The sequence below is a fragment of the Gopherus evgoodei genome, chromosome 10 (genome assembly GCF_007399415.2).
Source record: "Gopherus evgoodei ecotype Sinaloan lineage chromosome 10, rGopEvg1_v1.p, whole genome shotgun sequence".
Taxonomy (NCBI): domain Eukaryota; kingdom Metazoa; phylum Chordata; order Testudines; family Testudinidae; genus Gopherus; species Gopherus evgoodei.
In genome coordinates this window covers 56,120,906-56,145,681 of record NC_044331.1, presented here as the reverse complement: position 1 = coordinate 56,145,681, position 24,776 = coordinate 56,120,906, and the positions used below count along the sequence as shown (strand labels likewise).

Genomic DNA, 24,776 nt, shown 5'->3' with positions numbered 1-24,776 from the left:
TAAGTGATACTCATCATTGTATTTTCATTGTCTGAAGGGGGTTGACATGGTGAGCAGCATAAATGATGAAAAGTAAATTAAGGTCTTTTTCATTATTTCAATTTAATATGATTTATTGAGAAGCTTCTGGGCAACCTACAATAAGAATACAAGTGCCTGCACAATATTACATGAAGTTAACAAGGTTCAAAGAAAGTGGCTTCAATGGCAGATATCAAAAATATGATAACAACAGTTCTAATATTTTAAAGCTCAGATTAAAGGCACATTACCTGTAATGTATGAATTATGCATAAACCCCCAAAAAATCAAATCAAGAGTCTTATACACATGATGTGTTGGTTTATTTTTTTAGTCTGGTCATGTCCCTTTAATCATCTCCCTAATCCAATAGGCACTAAAGTAGCTAGGCCAGATATTTTTAAGACCTGTGCTAATCTGGATGCCCTTTGACAACTGAAGCAGTGGAGTCATATTTTGATGCTATGTCATGGGATTGGGACATGATCACCAATCTCTAGCCTGTGGCTCAACCCCTCCTTTCAGGTATTCTTTTTTTAAGCAAGATGAAGACACCCAAATAACCCAAGGAAAACCACACTGACTTGAGGAAGAACTCTCGACGGTCAAGGACCAAAGTTCTGTTTTTCCATAACATTCAAGGTCAATGCAATCATAAGAGCAGAAGGGTAAGAATATCTAAACGCATCTCCCTCATAAAAGGCTTCCTCAGCAAAATGCCACCTCTCCGAAGGTGAGCTCAGAGGCCAGGATAATCTCAGCACTCAGCATCATGGGTCCCCAGTCCAGTGTGGGCCTTCGGGCACTACCAGTCTAGAAAGGTAACTACTCCAAGGGAAGGAGTGGAAGGACTAGGGGAGTTGGGAAGTGAGAGGCCCCCAGGAAGACAGTACCTCAGATTCACCTTACACAAAAGTAAGGAAACTCACCATACATTCTCCTCCAAGGAAATCTGGAATCACGTCTTTGTCCAGATAGTCTACAAGCCCTCCAGGACCCTGGTAGTTATTGCCACTGTAGATGAGGAACTTCTGCCTGGTGTTTTCATTGATGAAGGGACTAACCTGAAATACAGGTGGACAGAACATGATGTAATGGGAGAGGATATTGCACCACATTCCAGAAACACTCCTAGCACCATGGACTGAAGTCCACAGGGAAGTTGATGGCTGTGAACCAGAACAGACTATACACAGAAATATTTCCATTCTCTCACAGGGTTCCCCTGCCATCCCCCACATTAGATAAAACTAGAAGTCACCTCCCCATCCTCAACACTATTCCAGAACTGCATTGGGCTTTGTCAGTTCTGTGGCCTATACACCCAGCAGGCCCTAGCCAGGGTCACATTCATTACTTTATTCTCCATTCTCTCGAGTGGGATTTAAAAGCAGTTTATCTTTGCCACTCAAACCTGTGCCAACTGCAGCTTTTTATTGGCACCCCTCTTGCATATTGGTATGAGAGAGAGTCCCAAGAGCTAGCCTGTCGGTTGGTGGTAATGCAGCATAGTGCCATGTGAGAGCTCAGAGTGCAGATCCCAAACTCTGGTCAGCGCTGGCAGGATGGCAGAGGCTAAAAGTGATGTGAAAGCAACACATATTGCTCTGTGGCAGTACTATGGCTAATTCCAGAGCTCCGCCAATGAGCAGTGTCTAGCTCTCCTCAGTCCAATGACAGGTTGTCTGAGAGCTTTTTCCTCCATAATCCTCCAGTGATGCAGAACATCTGCAGGCCTGGAAGTTTTAGCCACTTGTGGCACTGGCCCAGTTCTCACTGTCTGTATCGTAAGGATTTCATTTACCAGAGTCCACAGCACAGGGAAAACCCGTGGTGCTCGCACGATCAGTAACCTCCCCAGTGTCTCGGGGTAATTGTCCTCTACAACCTCAATTATCCGAAGGAGTGCCTTAACTCCAGGCCGCCACAGGTGACGCATGTTCAGCCCTTCCAAATCTACCAGACACGTCCAGGATCTGAAATGCACAGAAGAATTGGAGAGGTCCCTACTGCGCCGCAATATCCCCATTCGTTACCAACACAGCACCTGCCCAGCCAGCACAAATAAGAGTGGCACAAAAATCTTTTATCGTACACTTTCTATTAAACCTAGGGGTGACTGGCAGTACCAATGGAGCAACAACTACTCCCCACCGTATGAGCAGCAGATGGCCGGAGTCCAAAGGTATTTTCAGTGCACAGAATGCATTCTTCCTCCTAGGGAGGGCAATGCTTCGAGGTGGTTAAGGGTGCTCAGACCCTTGAGCAAATGGCTCTTTTAGATCCACCAAGACACAATCTGGGCACTACTGTCATGGCACTAAAGAGTTATTTTGCATTCGTTAAAAACCTGATGCTGTGTAAATAGAGCCAGAACTACAGGCTTCAAGCAGCTGGATTGGATCACAAAGGCATCAGGTAGAAGATTCACCTGGAATGTGGCAGAGAAGCTGGACAATGTGATTGGGTACAAATAGCCTTGTTTTCCTTCATATCAAGTTGTACATTTCATCTCGTCTAAGTCCAGTACATATGGTACCACATACACTCCTGCCTTGGCTACAGTAGGGATTGATACAAACAAAATACTCCAATCTGTGGCTTGGGCCTAAGAATTCCAGTTACTTATTTCAGTAAAATCCAGGGTATCTTAAACACTTCATCTGAAATGTTACTTCCACCTTGCTGGCTCACACCATACCAGGGCCTGAACACAGTTAAATGCATACTAACGTGATGGGATGGCCAAACAGATTGGTGTTTTCCTCACACCTCTTTTGTCCCTGCTCGTTAATGGACAAAACCTGAAATATATGAGAGAGAGAGCATGCAGGGACTGTGAGTTACCTTGGCAACACACCCAAAGAACAGCCCCCATCTCCTATTCCACCATGGGGGAACAGTGAGGAAAATCACATGAACAGGGAGCTGGAGCCAAAACAGCCTATTATGATAAAAGGGACACACCAGCCATGTTACGTGAACACAGAACAAGAAACGAGATTTCTGGAAAGGTTCTCTCTGCTGAAAAATCAGTTCTACTGAGTTTACAAGGCATGTGTGTTAAAGACCAAGACCCTGCGTACCAGATTCTCAAACCCAGCTATGGGTGCTTTGCATCATTTGGGTAATGTAAGAGTCACAATCCAACTGCAAATCACCAAAAGAGAATTGCCCTGGCATCAGAGAACTTCCTGCTGGTACATTTGCACCATGGCTGGGCCTTGCCCCACTTTGGACTGAAGAGTACGTTGGGGGGTTGAGAGGAGCTACACCGCTATGCATGCCACTAAAGACCCTACACAAGAGGGGTCATATAGAGCTGCCTGGTAGCATGGGGGCTGAGGAGGCATTCCGAAACAGGAGTCAGAACTGATGCCCCAACCATGCTCCCCTCTCTCTCCTGCACTGAGAAGGGCTCGGACGCTGGAGTGGAGACCAGCTGCTGCTCTTTGTTCAAGGTAATGGCAAAGTAAGCACGTGCTGCAGTGGGAACTGTGCCAATAGACATCAAGGTTGGGCTCTGTGCTTAAACTACCAGGCTAAAAACAGCAGGACAGCCAGGACAGCATGGGCAGTGACTCAGGCTAGCTACCCAAGCATATACCTGCCTGGACCCCCTGTGTACATATTAAAGCAGCTAATCCAAGCCGTGGCCATTGCTATCCTGGCTACACTGCTGTCTTTGGCAAGCTGACTTGAGCGGAGCTAGGTTAGATACATCTACACAAGCTGGGAATCCATTGTAGATGCACCTTAGTGCTCATTTAGATAAACCCTAATAGCCACTGTATCAACCAGGTGCCAGGTTCCGTGATGGCCTAACTGTTGAAGATAATGAAGAATTTGCCTCCAAATTTGTATCTGGTATGACGCGGCCAATCACCAGGTCATATAGTGCCCCTGTGCTGCATGCTGAACCTTATTGCCATCAATATTTGATGAGATACACAAGGCCAACTGATATATGGTATTAGAACTAATTTATTTATCTGCTAGTCAAGTGGATCCCTTCTTCCCATGTGGGTCTGCTGCTGTGATTTGCACTTCATCTAAATCTCTCAGAGAAACTGTAGCAGCTGAAGTCATACAGCATCCCTTACATGTCGCAGGAGCGACTCTTCTCCCAGGGCCTTCACCAAACCTTTTGTGTCCATCTGACCGAGGCAGAGGATGTAGAGGGGGCGGCCATCTTCAAAGCAAAGAAACAAAAAAGTTAGAGGGAAAATACTAGTTCTAAGCCCCCAAACGAGGGATCCTGCAAAGAACCTGGAAACTCTGCTGAAGAAAAGTAGCATTTAGATGGCCATCTAACCGCAGCTTCTTGTTAGTAATAAATAGGCCAGGTGCCTGGGAGATGGAATAGCCTGGTGGGGGCTGGGGGGAAATGAACTACAGATTCTCTCTTATCCATGCCACAGGTCAACATTGGCCTAAGATGGTTAGATGTCTGATGGTCTTAATCCAGTCTTCAGTGGGAAGGTGATGATGTCACAACAGCCTTGCCAGCAGCTCAGAGAGAGGCTGTCAGTTAAATTGGTTGGTGTCTGACCTACTCATCTCCTTAGGGGACAGACCCTTCCAAGAAGGGATGGGGCACTTGAGTAGGAGAAGCTTCCACTGTAAACAGAGTTGCTTACCTATAAGCAGGACATTTTCTTAAATTCAAAGGGAAAAAAAATGGTGCCCAAAGCATATTCCTGTCAAGGGGAGCTTTAGGCCAGCCAGATTCAGCCTCATCTGCATGTACAAAAACAAAGATTGCTTTGACAAAATCGGTCTATTCATATGTATTAGGAAATGTACCCATGTTAGGATTTTTCACCATGCTACGGTGTAACCTGCCAGCCTAGCTGTCTCCACAGAGCCATAGGTCACTGCAGTGGTGGTGCATATGCAACATCCTACCTTTGTCCTGGTAATGCCACCCTCCGGTGTAGTACTCCTCCAGCAGGGATGGGGGTCTCCAGGTCTGCAAGATGTAATCCACCTGGTACTGCTTGCGCCAGGTCAGCGACTGGCAGAGCATCTCGCGAGCCTTGTCAATGTTGAAATCGCGAGCCCTCAGGAATCGAAGGATATGCTCATCTTTGGGGATCTGAGAGACAAGAGGAGATGCACTCATCCCAAAGAACTTGGACTGCACCGCTGCCAGTGTCCCCTCCCACAAACACCAACGAGATGCAAAGAAGCTTCTAGCTCCTCACCAGGCACGGAGAAGGACTGAAGTTTAATTTTCTTTCTTCCTGCTATGTCCATTTGGTCTGCTCCAGCTAATTCAGGACTCTAGGGAAGTGACAAACCCAGCCCCCCTCCAGAGATAGGGCCCTCCCACCTACCTGGGCCTATACATGCGATGCATATTCAGTCTGGAAACACTGCAAGCCAGTGCATTGAATAGACAGCTGGGAATTGCAGTGAACTCTCTTAGCCAGAGTCTCCCAAAACATTCCCCCACCAGCCGAGACAGACCACCCGCAAATCCTGCCCAAAAGTAACAAAGCTACAATGTTCCTTCCCCAGAAAGCAGGGTGAGCCCAAGGGAAACAGGAAAGCCACACAACACCATGCAAAGGCTGAAAAGCATCTTTGTTCAACATGCTAGCCTACAGGAAGGCTCCTGTGCTAGCCCTACGGAGACTGGTTGCAGCTGGGCTGTCTATAAATAGACCATCAGACACGCTCCGAAGGCTCCCTTCAGCTGGAACACTACAGCTCACACTCTTGTGCAGGCTTTTATTTGCTGAACCTCCACACTGGCCTTGTCCAAGTAGGTCAGTCCCTCTCCTTTGTCCATGACAGCTCCCCTTCATGACATTCAAGTGCAACCCCTGCCCCAATTATCCCCTCTCGTACCTGACCACGTGGCCCCCCACAAACTTTCAGCTAATCACACCAGCCTCAAATGTTCGTCCACTTCTCCCACCAAAACTTCTGTGCTTTGTCCCTTGCTGCCCCTTCTGCATGGGGCACTAGGGTGACCAGATGTCCCGATTTTATAGGGACAGTCCCAATTTTGATGGCTTTTTATATATAGGCACCTATTACCCTGTACTCCTGTCCTGACGTTTTACACTTGCTATCTGGTCACCCTATGGGGCACCCTCCAGGATAGCAAGTATTTTCTGACTTCCTTCAAATCCCTTGAGATTAACTTCTACCTTGAAGCCCAAGATAAAATTGCCAGCTACTAACGTGGCAGGCAGTTGGCCAGCAGCAATGATCATTAATAAATCCCAAACAAAGATAAATTTGACTTGAAACTGCAAGTTGTGCATACGGCTAATCTGCAACTACATCTTCCAATCTCCTCCTCGCCCCATTGCCTCAGTTTAAGCTCGTGTTGCATCGCATCTTCATTCAGATTATAAACTCTTCAAAGCTGGGGCAGTCTCTTCCTATGCATTGCTACGGTATTTAGCGTAATAGGGCCATGGTCCCAGGTGGGCCACCTGCACCGTACTGTAACACAAACGATACACGTGTTCAGGGCGAAAAGCTCTCTTATCAGTTTACTGGCATGCAAATGAAAATAGAAAGAAGGGCTGGAAGCAAAGCAACCAGGAATTTCAGGCCTGGAGCAATCTCAGTTACACATACCGATATGAAGCTGCAATAAACACACTTAGGGCTTGTCTACACAGTGCATTAGTCAGCACTACAAAGGTGTCAATTCTAACATGCACTCATAAACTGCACACTAGCTGGCCTGTGTGGACCCTGCTGGCATGCACTAAAAGTTCCTTAGTGCATCCGAATGTAGTCCCATTTCAAACAGTCCTACACAATGTGCACTAGGGAACTTTTAATAGAGTCCACGTGGGCCAGTTAGCGTGCAACATGCTGGTGCAAATTAGAATTTGTACCCCTCTACCGTGGACTAATGCACCATGTAGACAAGCCCTAAGAATAGATTCAGTGAAGAGAAAGCAGATAAGTTTGGAGGTAGCTTAGATGCACAACTGGGGCAAATTGTTTCTAACCAACTTTTTGCAAACATCGCATTTGTACATGTTGGCTACCGGGGGGGGGGGGTTGGGGGAGGGAAGAGAGGGGAGGATAGACATGTTTCCATGTCAGAGCTCAACATTTTATTTAATAAAAACACTGGCAAGAACTTGTCTGAATCACATTAATATGGAAACAGCTGGGTTTTTTATAGCAGAGTTTGAACGTACAACTTCAGTGCTGAGAGGAAGCCACTATACACCAGCTACTCAAGTTGGTTCAAACTAGAGCTGTCAAGTGATTAAAAGAGTGAACCACAATTAATGGCACTGTTAAACAATAACAGAATACCATTTATATTTCTGATGTTTTCTACATTTTCAAATATATTGATTTCAATTACAATACAGAATACAGAGTGTACAGGGCTCACTATTTTTTTATTTACAAATATTTGCACTGTAAAAAAAAAGTATTTTTCAATTCACCTAATAGAAGTACTGTAGTGCATCTCTATCATGGACGTTGAACTTACTAATGTAGAACTATGTACAAAAAATAACTGCATTCAAAAATAAAAATGTAAAACTTTAGAGCCTACCAGTCCAATTAGTCCTATTTCTTCTTCAGACAAACAAGTTTGTTTACATTTGCAGGTGATAAAGCTGCCCGCTTCTTGTTCACAAATGTCACATGAAAGAGAGAACCGATGTTCGCATGGCACTGTGGTAGTCGGCATTGCAAGATATTTACATGTCAGATGCGCTAAAGATTCATATGTCCCTTCATGTTTCAACCACCATTCCAGAGTACCTGCATCCTTGCTGATGATGGTTTCTGCTTGATAACGACCCAAAGAAGTGTGGACCGATGCATGTTTATTTTAATCAGATGCCACCAGCAGAAGGTTGATTTTCTTTTTTGGTGGTTCGGGTTCTGTAGTTTCTGCATCGGAGTGTTGCTCTTTCAAGACTTCTGAAAACATGCTCCATACCTCGTCCCTCTCAGATTTTGGAAGGCACTTCAGAGTCTATAACCTTGGGTAGAGTGCTATAGCTATCTTTGAGAAATCTTACATCGGTACCTTCTTTGTGTTTTGTCAAATTTACAGGGAAAGTGTTCTTAAAATGAACAATGTTAGATGAGTCATCATCCGAGACTACTATAACATGAAATATATGTCAGACTGAGGGTAAAACAGAACCGGAGACATAAAATTCTCCTCCAAGGAGTTCAGTCACAGATGTAAATAACTCATTTTTTTAACGAGCATTATCAGCATGGAAGCATGTCCTCTGGAATGGTGGCTGAAGCATATGATTGTTTAGCATATCTGCCACATAAATAACTTGCAATGCTAGCTACAAAAGTCCCATGCGAACACCTGTTCTCATTTTATGGTGACATTGTAAATAAGCAGCGGGCAACATTATCTCCCATAAACGTAAACAAACTTGTTTGTCTGAGTGATTGGCTGAAAAAGGAGGAGGACTGAGTGGACTTCTAGGCTCTAAAGCTTTGCATTTTTTGTGTTTTCATGGTTTCTGTTTTCTTGTGTTGGGGTGCCCTCCGGTGTTTTTCTTCTAAACTGCAGGCTCTGTTGCCTCCTGGGGTCTGCCTAGCAACAGTGCCTTTAGCTAATCTTCAATGTTAAGTAAATCTGAAAAACCACTTTATTTGCATGTATATAGTGCTGGTAATGACTCTCAATGGGAGCGCTATTGTCACAGCTTAATGGTTTCTTGCTTACTATGCAAGGCACAAACTGCCAGAGAGAGCAGAAAAAAAATTCTCTTTTAAAACCAAAAACTGTTTCTCTCTGCTAAAAAGCCCTTAGCAGAGAAAAGAAAAATATAATATTCCTACTGGCTTCTGGATTTTGTCTATCCCGTAACCGCTGCCACTCATATCATACCTTTAGTCCCAGATTTGGACCTTAGCGTCCAAAATATGGGGGTTAGCATGAAAACCTCCAAGCTTAGTTACCAGCTTGGAGTTGGTACTGCTGCCACCACCCAAAAAATTAGAGTGTTTTGGGGCACTCTGGTCCCCCTGAAAAACCTTCCCTGGGGACCCCAAGACCCAAATCCCTTGAGTCTCACAACAAAGGGAAATAATCCTTTTTCCCTTCTCCCCTCCAGGTGCTCCTGGAGAGATACACAGAAACAAGCTCCGTGAATCTAAACAGAGGGATTCCACCCTCCCCGTTTCCAGCCTTGGAAAACAGAAGTACCAGGAGCTAATCTCTCTTCCCCCTCACCCAGAGGGAATGCAAAGTCAGGCTAGTAAATCTAACACACACACAGCTTTTCCCCTGACTTCTTCCTCCCACCAATTCCCTGGTGAGTACAGACTCAACATCCCTGAAGTTTCCCAGTAAAGAAAACTTCAACAGATTTTAAAAAGAAAGCTTTATATAAAAAGAAAGAAAATACATACAAATGGTCTCTCTGTATTAAGGTGACAAATACAGGGTCAATTGCTTAAAAGAAATATAAATAAACAGCCTTATTCAAAAAGAATACAAATCAAAGCACTCCAGCACTTATATTCATGTAAATACCAAAGAAAAGAAACCATATAACTTACTATCTGATCTCTTTGTCCTTACAATTTAGAAACAGAAGATTAGAAAGTAAAACTACTTCTCCAAAGCTCAGAGACAGCAGGCAGACAGAATACAAAGACTCAGACACAACCTTCCCTCCACCCAGAGTTGAAAAAATCCGGTTTCCTGATTGGTCCTTTGGTCAGGTGCTTCAGGTGAAAGAGACATTAACCCTTAGCTATCTGTTTATAACAGAGTGCAGTTACGTAATGAAAAAAAATCTATATTTGTAAGTTGCACTTTCAGGATAAGGAGATTGCACTACAATACTTGTATGAGGTGAATTGAAAAATACTATTTCTTTTGTTTATCATTTTTACAGTGCAAACATTTGCAATAAAAATATAAAGTGAGCACTGTACACTTTGTATTCTGTGTTGTAACTGAAATCAAAATATTTGAAAATATGGAAAATATTGCTTAGCAGTGTTATTAAAATGGTGATTAATCACGATTTTTTTTTAGTTAATAGTGTAAGTTAACTGTGATGAATTGACAACACTAGTTCAAACCCTTACAGAAATAATCAAACATAACATCCAGGGGAGCCCTTTGAGTCCCTGTCAAGAGAATTCCCACATTGTAGTTATTCCATAAAGTTTTATCATTTTCAAGTGTTGCTCCAGGTTACAACAAACCCTTCATGGCTGATCACATAAATAAATCAAGCACCTACTTACTACATAGATAAAGCAAGAGCTTACTTACTATGCCAGAGGAAAGTCTGTCAGAAAGCCAAGGTATGGGCAGTGGTACAGTTCTTAATACAGCAGTGCACAGGGACGAGTGAGCACTTACATTTGGGTCAGAGGCAGAGCTTTGAGAGGATGATGTGGTATTGTTATACAGAGAATCAAGTTCAAAGGCTAAGTTAGCAGAATGGATTTTGACTCAAGGGACTGCATTTGGCTAGATGGTTGAGAGAATTCCAGAGGCAGTAATTTCCATAAGCAGGAAAATGAAGATGCTCCTGTAGTTCATTATTAGTGTACTAATACCTGTTGCTTTAACAGCAACACACAGACCATTGCTTACAGCTCTGTGTAGAAATCTGCAGTTTCTGCATCATTCACAGTCTCCAGTTCTCTGGCTGGCCTTCAAGCTATGGAAGATTTTATTCAGCAAAGCACTTTGCTGCTATGGAAGGAGCAGAGAATGGACACTGCAGCTGGACAATGGGAGTGTTTCATTTAAAAAACAAACGTCCAAAGGGGCAAGCTCCCACGAACAGAGATCTGCAATGAGCCTCTGAAGAGGCGACGGGGACGTATTTACCCTGGAACTAAAAAAAGTCACAGTAAGAGATCAGCCGCCTCAGAGTGAGTTCAAATGGTCTAGGACAAGCGTCTGACTCTGTACCCGCCTGATAAGCTGTTTATATTTCTACAAAGCAGACAAGGAAGCAATAAATGAGTTCTGCCAGTACCATCCACGCTGCTTACAAAGGGCATGGGGAATACACAAAACCTATGAGACGTGCACAAAGCTACCTACAGCTGTCACTAAGGCAGAGTCAATTTCACCCTATTAGTGGATCCAGCACAGCAAACGGCTGCCAAGAAGAGCCCACGTGTGTACACACACACACACACACACACACACGTTAGACCATCCCTAAGGGCAACTCTTTCACATTGCTCACATGCTCCAGATTTTACCTTTTCCGGCTTCCATTCCCCAGCCTCTGACTACAAGAAAAAACAAAAACAGGCATTTACACTGTGCTTTCCAGCTCAAAACCTGGGTCCTGACCCATCACAAATGTGGCTCCCCATCACTCTCTCAGCGAAGGGTGGCTCGGGCATGCTGTCTGACAACTGGCACATTAGATACAGGAGTCAATGCGGTTTTGCTGGATGGACTGCAGAAGATGTGTCAAGCCAAAGCAGTTATCCCAGCCCCGCTCCCAGCTGTAAAGTAGCATGCACAGAAGCCAGCTGTAGCACTGTACATGAACTCTGTTTTCTTTTGGAAGGTCAGGTGAAATCTCTTTGCCAAGTCTCCCTGCCTCTCAGAAGTGCTTCCCAATGGAGCAGGCAGTCATTACCTCAGATGCCTCGTTCAACCCCACCTAACCACCACAGCTCTGCACACTCCCCTTCTCCCCTGCTCTGGTCATGGACTGTGAGTGTTAGTTAATCAGGGTAAGGGAATGAGAAGGAGAGCAGGTTGGAGCCTATCTGGGGACCTTCAGGAAGGCCTCACTTTTTGTTCCCCACCCACCTATCCTGTAGGCCTGATGGGACTATTGGCTGCGGGGGAGGCAGGACAAAATGGGCAGCTCTGCTCACAGCTCAGTCCTACTCCTAAGGAGCCAAATCAAGGGCTGCAGTTAGTAATGAGGCTCCCCTGCCTCCCTGGAACATGGCATACTATTTTCCAGCCCCCTAAATTCCCAGTAAGGATGGGAGGGGAGGGACCCAAAACTGGAGTAATAAGATTTGAACGTGTTCCTCCACTCTTGCATTTCACAGCGCTGAGCCTGGACATCAGTTCTGCTGGCAAAAGTTTTTTTTGGGTTTGTGCGTTAGACCCGACCAGGGACTCAGCACTGCTAACATCAAGCAGTCAGGCACAATTCCTCCACACAAGCATTTGACACTGCACAGCACAGCCCTGGCTGGGCATCTCCATCCGGAAATGCCAGCAGGCTTTGCTCTTCTGGGCATGTCTGGAAGGGGAGAATACAAACCATGCACCTTCCCCAGCCTTTCAACCCACAACCATCGGTAGTGTCCCACTAAACACAAGGCTGAATTCTTCCCCAGTGTAACTGTGCTCTAATCAATGGAGGAGTGGCAGGGATACATTTGTCTCACAATCTCCAATATGGCTTGTGGGAGCCAAACGCAACCTGGGATCAGCACCCAGCTGCTGTGGTCAACTCTGGCTGCACTTGCAAATAACTCTACTCTGACCCCCACCAGGTAGCTACTCTTCGGTTCGAGTGTGATCTATTCCCACGAGTTCAGACAGACACACCCTGCCCCTCAATATGGAAGCTTCTGCATCAAGTTTGAAATACAGAATTTTCATTAAAAAAATAGATTTAAACAAAATTCCTCTCAAAATTAAAGCAGCCTCTAGGCAAGTTGGCTTATGAAGCCCACTTGGAAAAGGACTAGGTAAAAGCTAGGTGTTATCACCCACCACTCTAGTGAGCAATGTCCGCCAAAAGCCTTGGGACTGTGTAGGTTTTCAACTGATCCACACAGTGTGACTAGCAGGTTCCCTCACCCTACCCCACAGGCACAGCAAACTAGACTTTGAAGGGAAGCAGGATCACTTGATAAATACTACAAGGGGTCCACTTAAACCGCAGAGAGAATCATACATTTTTCATAGGTTGGTCACGGCATAAATATCAAACTTCGTAGCTATATTATACATCCATGAAATTTGCTATTTATGCCGTGAACAACCCACAAGAAGTTTTCTCCACCGTGTTTCTCAAACTGGGGGCCTTGCATCAGAAGAGTCACCTGGGACACCTGGCATTGGCCACTGTTAGAATACAGGATACTGGGCTAGATGGACCTTTGGTCTAACCAAGTATGGCCATTCTTATGTCCTTAAGGGGGGGATCGCAAGCCTATTAGGAGGTCACAGTATTGTCACTCTTACGTCTCCACTGCTGCTGGCAGCGGCATTGCCGGAAGTTGGGAGGTGGGAGAGCGGCAGCTGCTGCCCAGGCACCCAGCTCTGAAGGCAGCACCACCAGCAGCGGAGAAGAAAGGATGGCATATATTCTGTACTGCCATGCCCAGCGGCAATAAGGTTCATCTAAAGCTTATCAGGAAATAGCTGTCTTAACACAGCACTCCACAATCAATTAAGCCTCAGCACATGTGAGTTATTCACAGTTCTATTTTTATATGGGGAAACTGAGGCACAGAGCAGTCATTTGTCCTAAACCACACTGCCAATCAGCAGCAGAGCTGGAGTTAGAAGCCAGGGGTTCCTGGATCCTAGTTACATAATCAAGCCTCTAAGCAAAGCTGCCTCTGAGAGGCCATCAGTTCTCTGGAGAGCTCCCTTCTTGTCTCCAGGCTGCCTACCTTGCCTTTGTGCATTTCCTGCAGCCACTGACGGAGTCGAATCAGGCAGCTTTCCTGCATAGGAGTCAGCTGCCCCAGGTACCGTTCAATGTAATCAGCGTGCAGTTTGTCAGCTGGAGACGGAAGAAAACAGCAATTCAGGGGAGAAGTCACCCTAGAAGAAGTGGAGTATCTGGGGAATTGCACAGTTATTGCCATACATTAACACACACACGCAATTTCCACTGGGAATTTTCAAACACTCTTGGCCTTCATCAACAGTCTGCCTGGCTTTTGTCTGGGAAGGGCTGGAGAGCATCCCAAGGAGTCCATGGGAGACATTTTGATTACAATTAGGGCGTAGGGACTGAGTCAGTAATTCTGAATGTCTAGGGCATCACAATAGGGTAGGCCACTCAGTACTCAATGGTGCCAATATGCCTTCTAATTCCTGCCTTCATCTCAAAGCTGCCCTGATCTCTGGCTGGGGTTTTCAAAGGTGCTTCAGGGAGTTAGGCACCCTCCTCCTGGGATTTCAATGAGTTCTGGGCACCTACCTACCTTGGGCTCTTTTGAAAATCCCACTCCACTATATTCCTACAGCAAGGGGGACAGCAGCCAGTCTGGAAGCTACTGAAATGCTATTCCATGGATAGGCACCAGGGGGAAAGAGTGAATAACTTTAGTGGCTGCTCTCAGTATACAAGGGTGGTCTTTGCCATGAGTATTGTCCTGTGTGGCTAGTGCAGCGCAGGGTCCCTCCAGGGCATAGAGACAAAGGACAAGGGGATCACATCTGCCAGCATAGGGCATTCTAGGCAGATGTGCAGCCGGAGGCGTTTGTGTACAGGGACCATGGTACCAAGAGTAGTGGCACAGGGCAGCAGCTGTGCTGGAGGCATGTGGAGACAGAAGGGAGAGGAGAGCACAGGGAATATTTCTGAGCCTGGATACAATAGGCAACAGTATCGCACAACAGGGATCACGTGCCTAGAAAACACGCTGCTGCCCCTCAGTCCTACAGGAGAAATGAGCCTTCCTAAGTGCACCCTCACCGCGATCATAGGCACTGTCTCTGTGGGTGCTCCAGGGCTGAAGCACCCACGGAAAAAATAGTGGGTGCTCAGCACCCTCCAGCTACAGCTGATCGGGGGTGCCCCCACCCAACAGCTGATCAAGGGCTCGGGGAGGGGACAGAGTGAGCATTGAGCATCCCTGGGGAAAACTAAGTCAGCAGCTATGCCACAGATCCAGCTAAGCTGGGGAGCAGACACGCAACAGAATGGAAAGAGGGCAGCTGGGAGAGCCATACAAAGCTGGCAGTTCAAGAGCAGAGATATGTGAAGAAAAGGAAGCCAATAATCCCCCCGGCTCTTCACATGGCTGCTAAGTAGAATTCTCCACTTCTATAGCACCTTTCATCTCAAAGCACTTTACCAATATTAATTGTGCCTTCGAGCTTCCTTAGCCAGTGGGTAAGTATTCAAACCATTTTACAGATGGGTAAACTAAGGTATAGAGAAGCTACATGACCAAGGCCAGGCAGGAACAGAAGCCAGGAGTCCCAGATCTGTTTCTTGCTCTAGCTGCACTAATAGAGCAGCTGTTCTCAAAGTTCCTGGAGACATACCCCAATTGCAAGGGCCAGGGATCCTGAGTTAAAGCTCCCAATGTTGCACGTGTCACTGCAATGCTACAATGACCTCTCACTTCCTTCTGCTTAGGCAGACACTTTCACACTGGGCTGGAGCCTTTTCCTACAATCAGGCTGCAGGAGCTTCAAGAGTTAAGTGGCAGAAAAATCCCAATGTGAGATCCAGAAGGTCTCCACTGCTAACCTTCGCCACTGCCTGGGGATAACATACCATCAGGGCTAGCCGCCTCTGCAGCAGGGCAGGAGCTGCCTGGCTGCTCTTTGGTAGTTCCAAGCATGCAGGACTCTGCTGGCACAATACCAGGGTTGTGTCCCACAGCCAGGGCCCTCTTTTCCTTCTGTCTGCTCACTGGTGGAGGTGTCCATTGGGGGATGAAGGTGATGCCCTGGGAGATCAGCTCCTTCAGGTAATGCTCGATCACCTCCTTGCCCTAGAAATGAAGGCTTGCATTAGAGACAGAAACCCTGTGGGAAAGGATTCCTAATGCTCCGAGAGATCAGTGTCCCAGCCATAAGCAGGAAGGGGGAGTTTCCCTAGCCCAGAGAAGGAGCACATTCCTGTATTTAATGGCCTCGTGCAGCAGCTTTAGAGCAAGGCAGAAGGGAGCAGAATGGACCATGTGGGGAATGCTTTATTGGCATGTGAAAGGCACTCTCTAGATAAGAGAAAACATGCTGTTACTCAGGAGAACGCCTGAGGTAAGAACAGATTTGGGTTCAGGTGAGGGGAGAAAACAGGGTCAGTCAGCCCTACACCTCTCACCTGTTTGCTGCACTGCTCCCCTGCGACCCTAAACCCAGGGAAAAGGCTGTCAAATCAAACTAACATCTCCCCCAAGACAACACCATTGCACTGCTCAGATCCTGTCAGAGTGGAATCTTTAGTGGAATGAAACTAGCAGGCACCCAGGGCTTGTCCTTCCTGTGTGCGTATTCAGGAAGGAGGCTTCCTGTGTGGGGACACTGGTCAGGGAGTGACTCCAGGGAGCCTGGACTGCACATGGAACGTAGCCCTCACCCAGACTAATTCCCTTACAACCTCTGCATGGAGATATCCAAATGAGCAGACTGTTCTGCTTGTTGGATAGTGGCTTAATCTCCACTCTCTACCACTGAGACTCAAAGCAGGGCCCAGATGCTCCTTAGAGCTGCGTTCTCTCTCTATTGAGGATGAAACTCAGACAACAGCGAGGTGAATGGACTTCTTCAAGGCAACGGCACAGGGAGAGTTGGTCATAGAACCTAGGTCTCCTGCTGATTCTCACTCCCTTGATCTACTCATTAGAGAACATTGCATCTCATGACCCTTCACGCTCACTGCCATGGCAACCTTGGACCCGAGCAGCCATTTTACTTCCCCACTTCTAATGGGCTGTGGACACTTAAGCTGCACTTCTCGGAGCTAGGGGGAAAGCCAGCTCTCACCCGCTTGATGTTGGCAGTGTACTGCTTCATGGCAATTTTCTCCACTGTGTTTTCAAAGCCAAAGAACGACTTGATGTCAAGAGACGCAGACTGTTCAAAGCATGTCCACTCTTCATTCTCAGGGTGAACCTAAACTCAGACAGAGACAGGCCTAGGGTCACACAGCGCAGAGCAGACCAAGGCTGTCAGCCTTCATGCCAGGCAGTAATGGGGCTGTTCACTCTCCCAGGCTGCAGACCAGGGGGTTTCCTGCAGGATGTACATCTGTCAGCACTTAGTGATCTGATTAATCAGGACTGCGACGCTCAGTATGACAGCAGTGTTAGGACACATCTGTTAGGATGGGATTCTCCCCACCCAAGGAAATCAAGACTAAACCTACCTCTGCTGCTTGACTCCCCAAATGGTAATGGCAGGAGCAAACGAGCATTACAACAGTGCCGAGAGCATTTAATCAAAGCCATAGTGCTAGACGCAGTACGTGCATGTAGCAAGAGATGGTCACTGAAGCAAACCCACCGCCCAACCAGGGCTGCTCGCTCAGCCGCCCCTCCAGCTGAGCCTGCAGTGACTCTGCCTTCAGGCACACAGCAGCAGCTTGTCCCTGAGCAGAGATTGGGTCATTTGAGCCTGGGGTCATCTATTTCCCCAAGCCGGCCAGAGCTGTTGATCTGTCTATGCAACAGCATTGCCTGGCCAGGAACCCTCCTGCTGCCTCGCAGCATAACACACTCTCCAGCCTGCTCTTGATCCTGTTCCTGCCCCAGCCTTGCCTGAGCCTGGTTCTGGGTCTTCTCCTTGAACTACTCCGACCACACTTCAGTCCTTGAGCCTTCTGACCCTCAGACTCTGACTACCCAGCTTCAGACTTTGGCTTGCACCTGGTCTCCAGCTTTGGTACTGACTTGGCTTGTCCCTGGACTCTGATCTCTGTTCCAGCACTACCCTCAGCCCAGCCCTGACCCTACAGCCGGCTTTGGCCTCCACTCCAACTGCTAGGCCTGGTTTCCAAGAGGAAGCACCTGTGTCATTCCACTGCCCCAAACAGTTCACAAGGTAAATAGATAAGACAGAGTGAAAGAAGGGGGGAATTATCCTCCCTTGTTGGACAGATGGGAAATGGGTACCCAGAAATGAAATGACTCACCCCAAGTTGCCCAGTCAGCCTGTGGCAGAGCTAGGAACTAAATCCAGGTCTCTTGAGTCTCAACCACTACCTTAACCACAGAACTTCCTTCCTCTCTAGGCAGTCTCCCTGCATTCTTTTCCTCAAGGAAAACACCCATGTAGCTATTACCTCTATCCCTTGTGAAGGAGTTTGCATTTCCCCTTATGTGTTACTGTTTTAGCCCAGTAACAGAGTACAAAAGAACCCCACCCCATGCACACAGAGACTGGTAAAGAACAGAGTCCCCATAGGGATTATAGGCAGCAGCCAGAGAAAGATCTTATTTCTCCAAGGAACACAGCTGAGGCTGAAACATGAGAAAAACCTGTTTCCTGCACACTCCCACAATTAAGAGGAAATGGGCAAAAGTAGACAGCAGGACCATCTCAAGGATGCAAACAAGTAGTTCCTCCCTTCCAGAAAACAGGCAGAGCTTGGAAACCTAGCAGTTAACCTTCCTTCCAGAGTGGTTCAAGACCCACAGGTAACACAGTGCGGTCAGAGAGATCCCAGTAGCATGAAATTTGGCACTGGGGTGCATGCGCACACACACAGCATCACTGCTGGGCTCACTGAGCAGAATCTCAACACAGTCAGCAGCTGAGATAGACCCACAGTGACAGCAAAGGAAAAGCCTGATCCATTATCATTTCCATGACCACCACACCACACAAATGTCCCATTGGTCCTGGCCCTCGGGGCTCAGTGAAATTGGGGGTGGGGTGGGCAGAGGGTTAAGTTATTTGCTTCCCTAGAAGCGACAGCCATTGCAAGCTTCTTCGATTCCAAGAAGCTGCACTAACATACAAGTGCTGACAGGGCAGATAAGTAACATGATCTGGACTTTTGTTTAGGAAACATGGTGAGGTATCAGATTGCTTCCAGAAACAGAGGACACTATTTTTAATGGTGATTGAACCCCTGTGGCCCGAATGCACCGATATGGTACACACACTCGACAAGTGGAACACGCTGGGTGACATCTTCTCAGGCCACAGATAAGCAGCACAAGAGTTTTATCTAAGGGTACGTCCAGACTACCCCGCCGTATCGGCGGGTTAAAATTGATTGCTCGGGGATCGATATATCGCGTCTAATCTAGACGCGATATATCGATCCCCGAGCGCGTTTATATCGATTCCGGAACTCCATCAACCCCAACAGAGTTCCGGAATCGACACGGAGAGCCGCGGACATCGATCCCGCGCTGTCTGGACGGGTGAGTAATTCGATCTTAGATATTCAACTTCAGCTACGTTATTCACGTAGCTGAAGTTGCGTATCTAAGATCGATTTCCCCCCCCAGTCTGGACGAGCCCTAAATGATCGACACAGGAGCAATCTGGAAGTCCCGGGGACAGAAAGAGCACGACAAGGAAGCCAGGAACTGTGCTCATGTGGGAGCAGCATGAGAATTCAGCTGCCACAACTGCCTCCCCTACCCACCACCTCACCTTGCCATCACAATAAGTACTTGGGGCTCCTCCCTAAAAACTGCTAGAATCATGCCAAGGCCAAACCCCAACACTGGCCAGACATCCATCTTAACTCTAATCCTAAACCCAGAGAACTATGGGAACATGTTATACCAAATCTAGAGCCCCACCTGCCTCCCCTTGCTCTCTGATCTCACCCCAGGACCTAATATTCCAGCCAAGGCAAGGTAACTCCTTCCCCCCAGATGAGCTAGTTGTTGAGCACTCCCACCTTTGGGAGTCCCTTCAGGTGCCCATCAAATAGGAGCCCCCAATCCAGGTCAACAGGCTTTCAAGTCACATTGGATTACGGTCCAGCATCCACACTCTTCGGAGCGCCCTCCCCTGGCTGTTAGCCCAAGGTGGAAGGCTTCCGCCATGGTCACTCAGCTGCTTTGGCTCACCGCACAGCCAAGAGGAAAAGGAAAGCTGCTTGGGAAGAGAGGCACTTACCGAGTAGCTACAGGTCTCAAGGACAACAACACGATTGGCAAAGGTCTCGTTGTGAGCCTCAATGAGGAGCGTTCGCTCCTTCCAGTTCACGGTGTTCTTCTGTATGAAAAAGACATACTCTACCCCAGCAATCTGAGAAGGAAGAAAGGAAGAACAAAGCCATACAGGACGTTAGGAGATGTGTGAGCAGAGCAATCACCATGGCTCCAGCCTCTACTGCCCAAAGCAGCAGATACAAGGAAGCCTGGAGACACTGTGTGCATTAGGCTCTGACCTTCTTCAGCAGCCGTGGAGCATCCACATTCAGCTTGCAGCTCCGTTCAACAATATGAACAGCTCCATCATCACTCTTGGATTCCTGAAGGATCTCACTGCCCAGGAAGACAGGGATCTCTGGGCACGTGGGAAAGCGCTTCTCATAAGCCTAGGAGATGCAATGAAGAATAAGGCTATGTGTACACTGGAAGTGCTGCAGCTGTGCCACCCTAGCACTATAATGTAGACACTTACAAACAGTGCTATTGTAAGTCCACCTCTCCAAGATATACTAGTTAAGTCAATGGAGTCTACACCAGGCCTTAGGTCAGCTAAACTACATCCCTCAGGGGAGTGATACCTAACTTTGTAGTGTAGACCAAACCTGAGCCTCAGCCACCGGGCCATTCACAAAGATCTGTGACAGGTCACAGAGCTACAAAATCCCCTTCATCTCAGAAAAGAGGAGCTAATGCAGAGGTTAAGTTATAGTGCAGTGCAAAACTGCACATCAATCTTTACTAAAACAGGGCTTAGTTAATCCATAGGAAGGTTGTGTAATCTGTCATGGGAGGTTTGAGAACAGGATGACAAACACCTGTCAGCGATAGTCTAGATCAGTGGTCCCCAGACTGTGGGGCACAACCCTACAGGAGGGCATAGAGGAACGTTCAACATTTGGTGGGGAGAGGCAGGTGCACCAGACCTCGGGGGTGGGGAGAGAGCTCTGGCCAGTCCCAGTCTGCCCCCAGTTCCACCCTTTGCTCCACTCCTGAGTTAGCTCTGGACCCAGCCACAGCTCCACTCCTCCAATTGCTCTGGCCCCAGCCACAGCTCTGCCCTCATTCCCTCTTCATCTCTAGCCCCAGCTCTGCCATCAGCCCAAGCTCTTCTGCCAAGGAAGCTATGGCTGTGCAGTAATAGAAGGGAGGGGCAGAGACAGTTTCCATTATTGGTAAGGGGGGGAAGAGCACAACAGGAACATGATAGCTAGCGGGGCCCCTCCAGGTTATGTTGTAATGTGGGGTATCTGGGAGCCAGGTGATTGTGGGTTGGTGGAATGGTGTTCCACCTCTAGAGACTAGAGCTACATCTATCAGGTCAGAAGTATGACAATTACATAAATGTCCATCTTCTCCCAACCCTCCTTCCTCCCTCTTCCCAGTTTTGGGCATGTCCCAGAAGTATTACCTGACTGAACAGCAGTCTCAAGAGGCCAGAACTGGAATAGCTGCAAGTCAGAATTGAAGTGCCTTAGCAGAGCTGTGCTTGGCCCCAGGAACACAATAGCAGGGGATTAAGAATGAAGTGTCTGTGTGATACTTGCACTACATTAGCACTAGAAAATAAGGGCTGGAAAGGACCTCAAGAGGTCATCTAGTCCACCCACCCACTCCCCCTTGAGGCAGGACCAAGTAAACCTTGACCATCCCGGACAAGTGTTTGTCCAACCTGTTCTTAAAAACCTCCAATGATTGGGATTCTACAACCTCCCTTGGAAGCCTAGTCCACAGTTTAACTAACTTTTTATAGCAGTGGTCCCCAAACTTTTCACATCACACTCCCCCTTATCCCAGTCTGCATGTCCCCCCTCTAGAGCTGAGGGCAGGGCTGTGGCTTAGGGGGTGTTTGGACTTTGGCACGCCACAGCTTGGGGCAGGTCTGAGGTGGAAGGAAGACTGCAGCCTGGAGCCAAGGCTGGGACCAGGAGCAGAGCCGCAGCAAGTCACCCGTTAGTCATCTTTTCTCAAGACAAAACACTCCCAGTTTACTCAGAGGTCAGGTTTTCTAAACCTTTTATCATTTTGGTTACTGTCCTCTGGACTCTCTCCAACTTGTCCACATCCTTCTGAAAGTGCGGTACCCAGAACTAGAGACACAACTCCAGCTCAGGCCTCACCAGAGCTGAGTAGAGCAGGACAATTGCCTGCCCTGTGTTACATGTGACACTCCTGCTAATACACCCCAGAATGCTATTCGCCTTTTCTCTTTGCAACTGCATCACACTGTTGACTCTCATTCAATTTGTGATCCACTGTAAACCCCAGGTCCTCTTCCGCAGTACTCCCACCTACCCCCTTATTTACCATCTGTATGTATGCTTTAGATTTTACCTTCCTAAGTGTAGCACTTTGCACTTGTATTTATGGAATTTCATCTTGCTCTGTAAATCTTTAATGCTAGTTTATCAGAAAGGCTCTCCCCAGCTAGGGGCAGGTGCCAGGAGCAGAGTGGAGCAGGTGTCAAGAACTAGCTGCTGTTCTTCCTTAGTCCATCTTTATCTTAAGTCAAAAGCCTTCAGCAAAACTCAAGGGATCTACAAATTCTGTAGGCGTTTACAAGGGATTAAACTCGCCTTGTGACTGTGCAGCACAAAGGACCCCTGAATGGCAGCCGATAGCTAGAGCAGGTCCAGTTCATGTCCATCTGCCTTGAGCCTGTAGACTTGGCTGTCTGAAGCCTTATCTAAGGAAAGGTTAAACTTCTGACTTCTCTATCGAGCTCTCTCAGCGGTTCTCAAACTGGGGGTTGGGACCCCTCAGGGGGTCATGAGGTTATTACATGGGGGAGTTCTGAGCTGTCAGCCTCCACTTCAAACTCCCACTTTACCTGCAGCATTTATAATGGTGTTAAATATATTCTAAAATGTTTTTAATTTATAAGAGGGGGTCCACAGGGGCTTGCTATGTGAAAGGGGTCACCAGTACAAAAGTTTGAGAACCACTGAGCTAGCTGCTGAAGAGTTGTAGGGCAACGTGTGACTTCAGCAAACAGAGCCACATGGGTCAGGGAGGGGGCGAGGAGGCTCGAAGATGGGCCTGGTGATACTCAAATGGACTATATTTGTAATTTGCAGCCAGGCTTTTGAACCATGCCAGTGCCAGCCTTGGACAGCGCAGTGTGTCCCCTTGCTAGCATTGGGTCACTTTCTAGATACTGTTCTGGTTTCTGACACCTTGTGGCCATGCTCTTAGTCTGGTGAGGTGTGAAGTCATAATTGGGTTTTTGGTGTCTTTGCAGAGTGTTAACAGCATGTGTAAAAAATTATACAAGCCAGAAATGATGAGGGCAGGTGCCAGGTAATACTGCACCCTGGTGGCCCACAGGGTAGCTTGCAGCTTTCATTGGCCCAGTGTTGAGAATCTGATGCCAAGGAATGGCTGGGCTGAACTGCCTGAAGTAACTCTTGCCTAAATGCTCCAGGAAAAAAATATTTTGGGGTTGTATTTTCTCTCCAGGAGATAAAGAGGGTGAAAACAGTGATCTTGGGACAGGGAAGGTCATGAATTTGGAGAAGGGTGGGGGAAGCAGGGAATGTTAACCCCATCCTCCTCTTCTATAAGAGAGATTGGTAGGCTGACAATGGCAGGTTTCAGAGAGCAGGTAATTAGGGATGGATGCCTAACTCTCTGACCCTAGAACAAAGTGCAGCATTGGAACCGGCTACCTGGGAGCATCCTTTGGTATTGTCTGGCAGTTGTGAATAGGGTGACCAGATGTCCCGATTTTATAGGGACAGTCCTGATTTTGGGGTCTTTTTCTTATATAGGCTCCTTTTACCCCCACCCCGTCCCCATTTTTCACACTTGTTATATAGTCACCCTAGTTGTGAATATTCCTGTGAGTCTTGAAAACCTGTAGCAAATCAAGCTGCTTGAACAATAAGATGCCTTTGGCCAAGGAGCCAGTTTATCCTGTGGGTGTGATTAGACCATTGGTGATTAGCCAATCGCTCTGGGAAGCTTTTAATTTGCCTTAAAATGGCCTCTCCTCAAAAGAAAATGGCCTTAATGGGAGGCCTTACAGACCTGGGGAGATCTGCAGAGACTAACACATGACTTGGGGACAGGACTAGATGAACATGCTAATAACAGGCAGAGGGTAAGTGAAGGATGTGAGCTCTGAAGGCCAGAATTCCACTCAGGATACTCTCTCTTCCTGCTCTGGATATTTGAGCTTGCTGACCGCCTGATGCCATTCCATTCAGAGATCTAAGAGTAGGGGAGCTGGAATGTGTCCTCAGAAGCCTGTGCTATTTTAAGGGCAGGTGCTATTCCCAGCAGCAGGCCACACAAACATGGGCGGTGGGAAGTCAGCCTCCCAGATGCTGGGGATATACACACTTTGGTAATTGGCAGCCCCCACCCAGGCTGCATTGTGCACATAATGACATCTGTGATTATCTTATTTATAGTTTTGTTATCTCCTTTCTGTGGTTGGTTGGCTGAAGGGACTAACACTTCTGTATGACACAAGAGCATCTTCCAAGTCCATCATATTTGCCAAAACTGACTATGAGCTGCTGGCAATTTAACCCAGTAGCCCATGAATAGCCGAGTCTAGCCTCCATTTGCACCAATAGCAAGGAAGTCTGAAGGGATCCATGAGACTGCTGCAAGAAAGAACCCTTTCCATCTTCCTCAGTTTGTTTGCCCTAGAGACCTCTACACTGGATTAATAAGCCCTTTGTACAATACATGCTCCTCTTTATTTTTATTTACAGTTGCACCCACTACCATACTAGGCACTTTCCATAAAGCCTCAAGCAGGATGATCCGCTCTCCAAGGAGCTTGTAGGACAGAGACAAGTAGAGAGAAAAGTTAGGAGAAAGGGAGCAACTTGAATGCATGTAAGCTTGATTTACAGTAAGCAGCATGGCAGTGGGGTATTAGGAGGTACTCAAACATGGACAAAATTGGAGGGAGGCCTTGCAGATAAGCTTGGGGTAGG

The 24,776-nt window shown here is 47.3% G+C and overlaps 1 protein-coding gene across 2 annotated transcripts in view; it reads right to left on the bottom strand.

Moving 5' to 3' along the window:
• SEC14L5 (SEC14 like lipid binding 5) overlaps positions 1–24,776 on the bottom strand; it is a 55,762-nt gene that overhangs the window by 6,719 nt on the left and 24,267 nt on the right. Inside the window, exons 3-13 of one of the 2 annotated variants that reach the window (XM_030578737.1) lie at positions 20,064–20,213; positions 19,790–19,921; positions 16,694–16,822; positions 15,480–15,699; positions 13,636–13,748; positions 11,236–11,265; positions 4,930–5,119; positions 4,125–4,213; positions 2,794–2,825; positions 1,826–1,997; positions 951–1,085 (exon numbers count right to left, since the gene is read on the bottom strand). In XM_030578737.1, the coding sequence (XP_030434597.1) occupies positions 951–1,085; positions 1,826–1,997; positions 2,794–2,825; positions 4,125–4,213; positions 4,930–5,119; positions 11,236–11,265; positions 13,636–13,748; positions 15,480–15,699; positions 16,694–16,822; positions 19,790–19,921; positions 20,064–20,213 (1,392 nt within the window). Of the gene's footprint in view, positions 1–950; positions 1,086–1,825; positions 1,998–2,754; positions 2,826–4,124; positions 4,214–4,929; positions 5,120–11,235; positions 11,266–13,635; positions 13,749–15,479; positions 15,700–16,693; positions 16,823–19,789; positions 19,922–20,063; positions 20,214–24,776 lie in introns of both variants that reach the window. The other variant, XM_030578736.1, reaches the window with a different exon arrangement.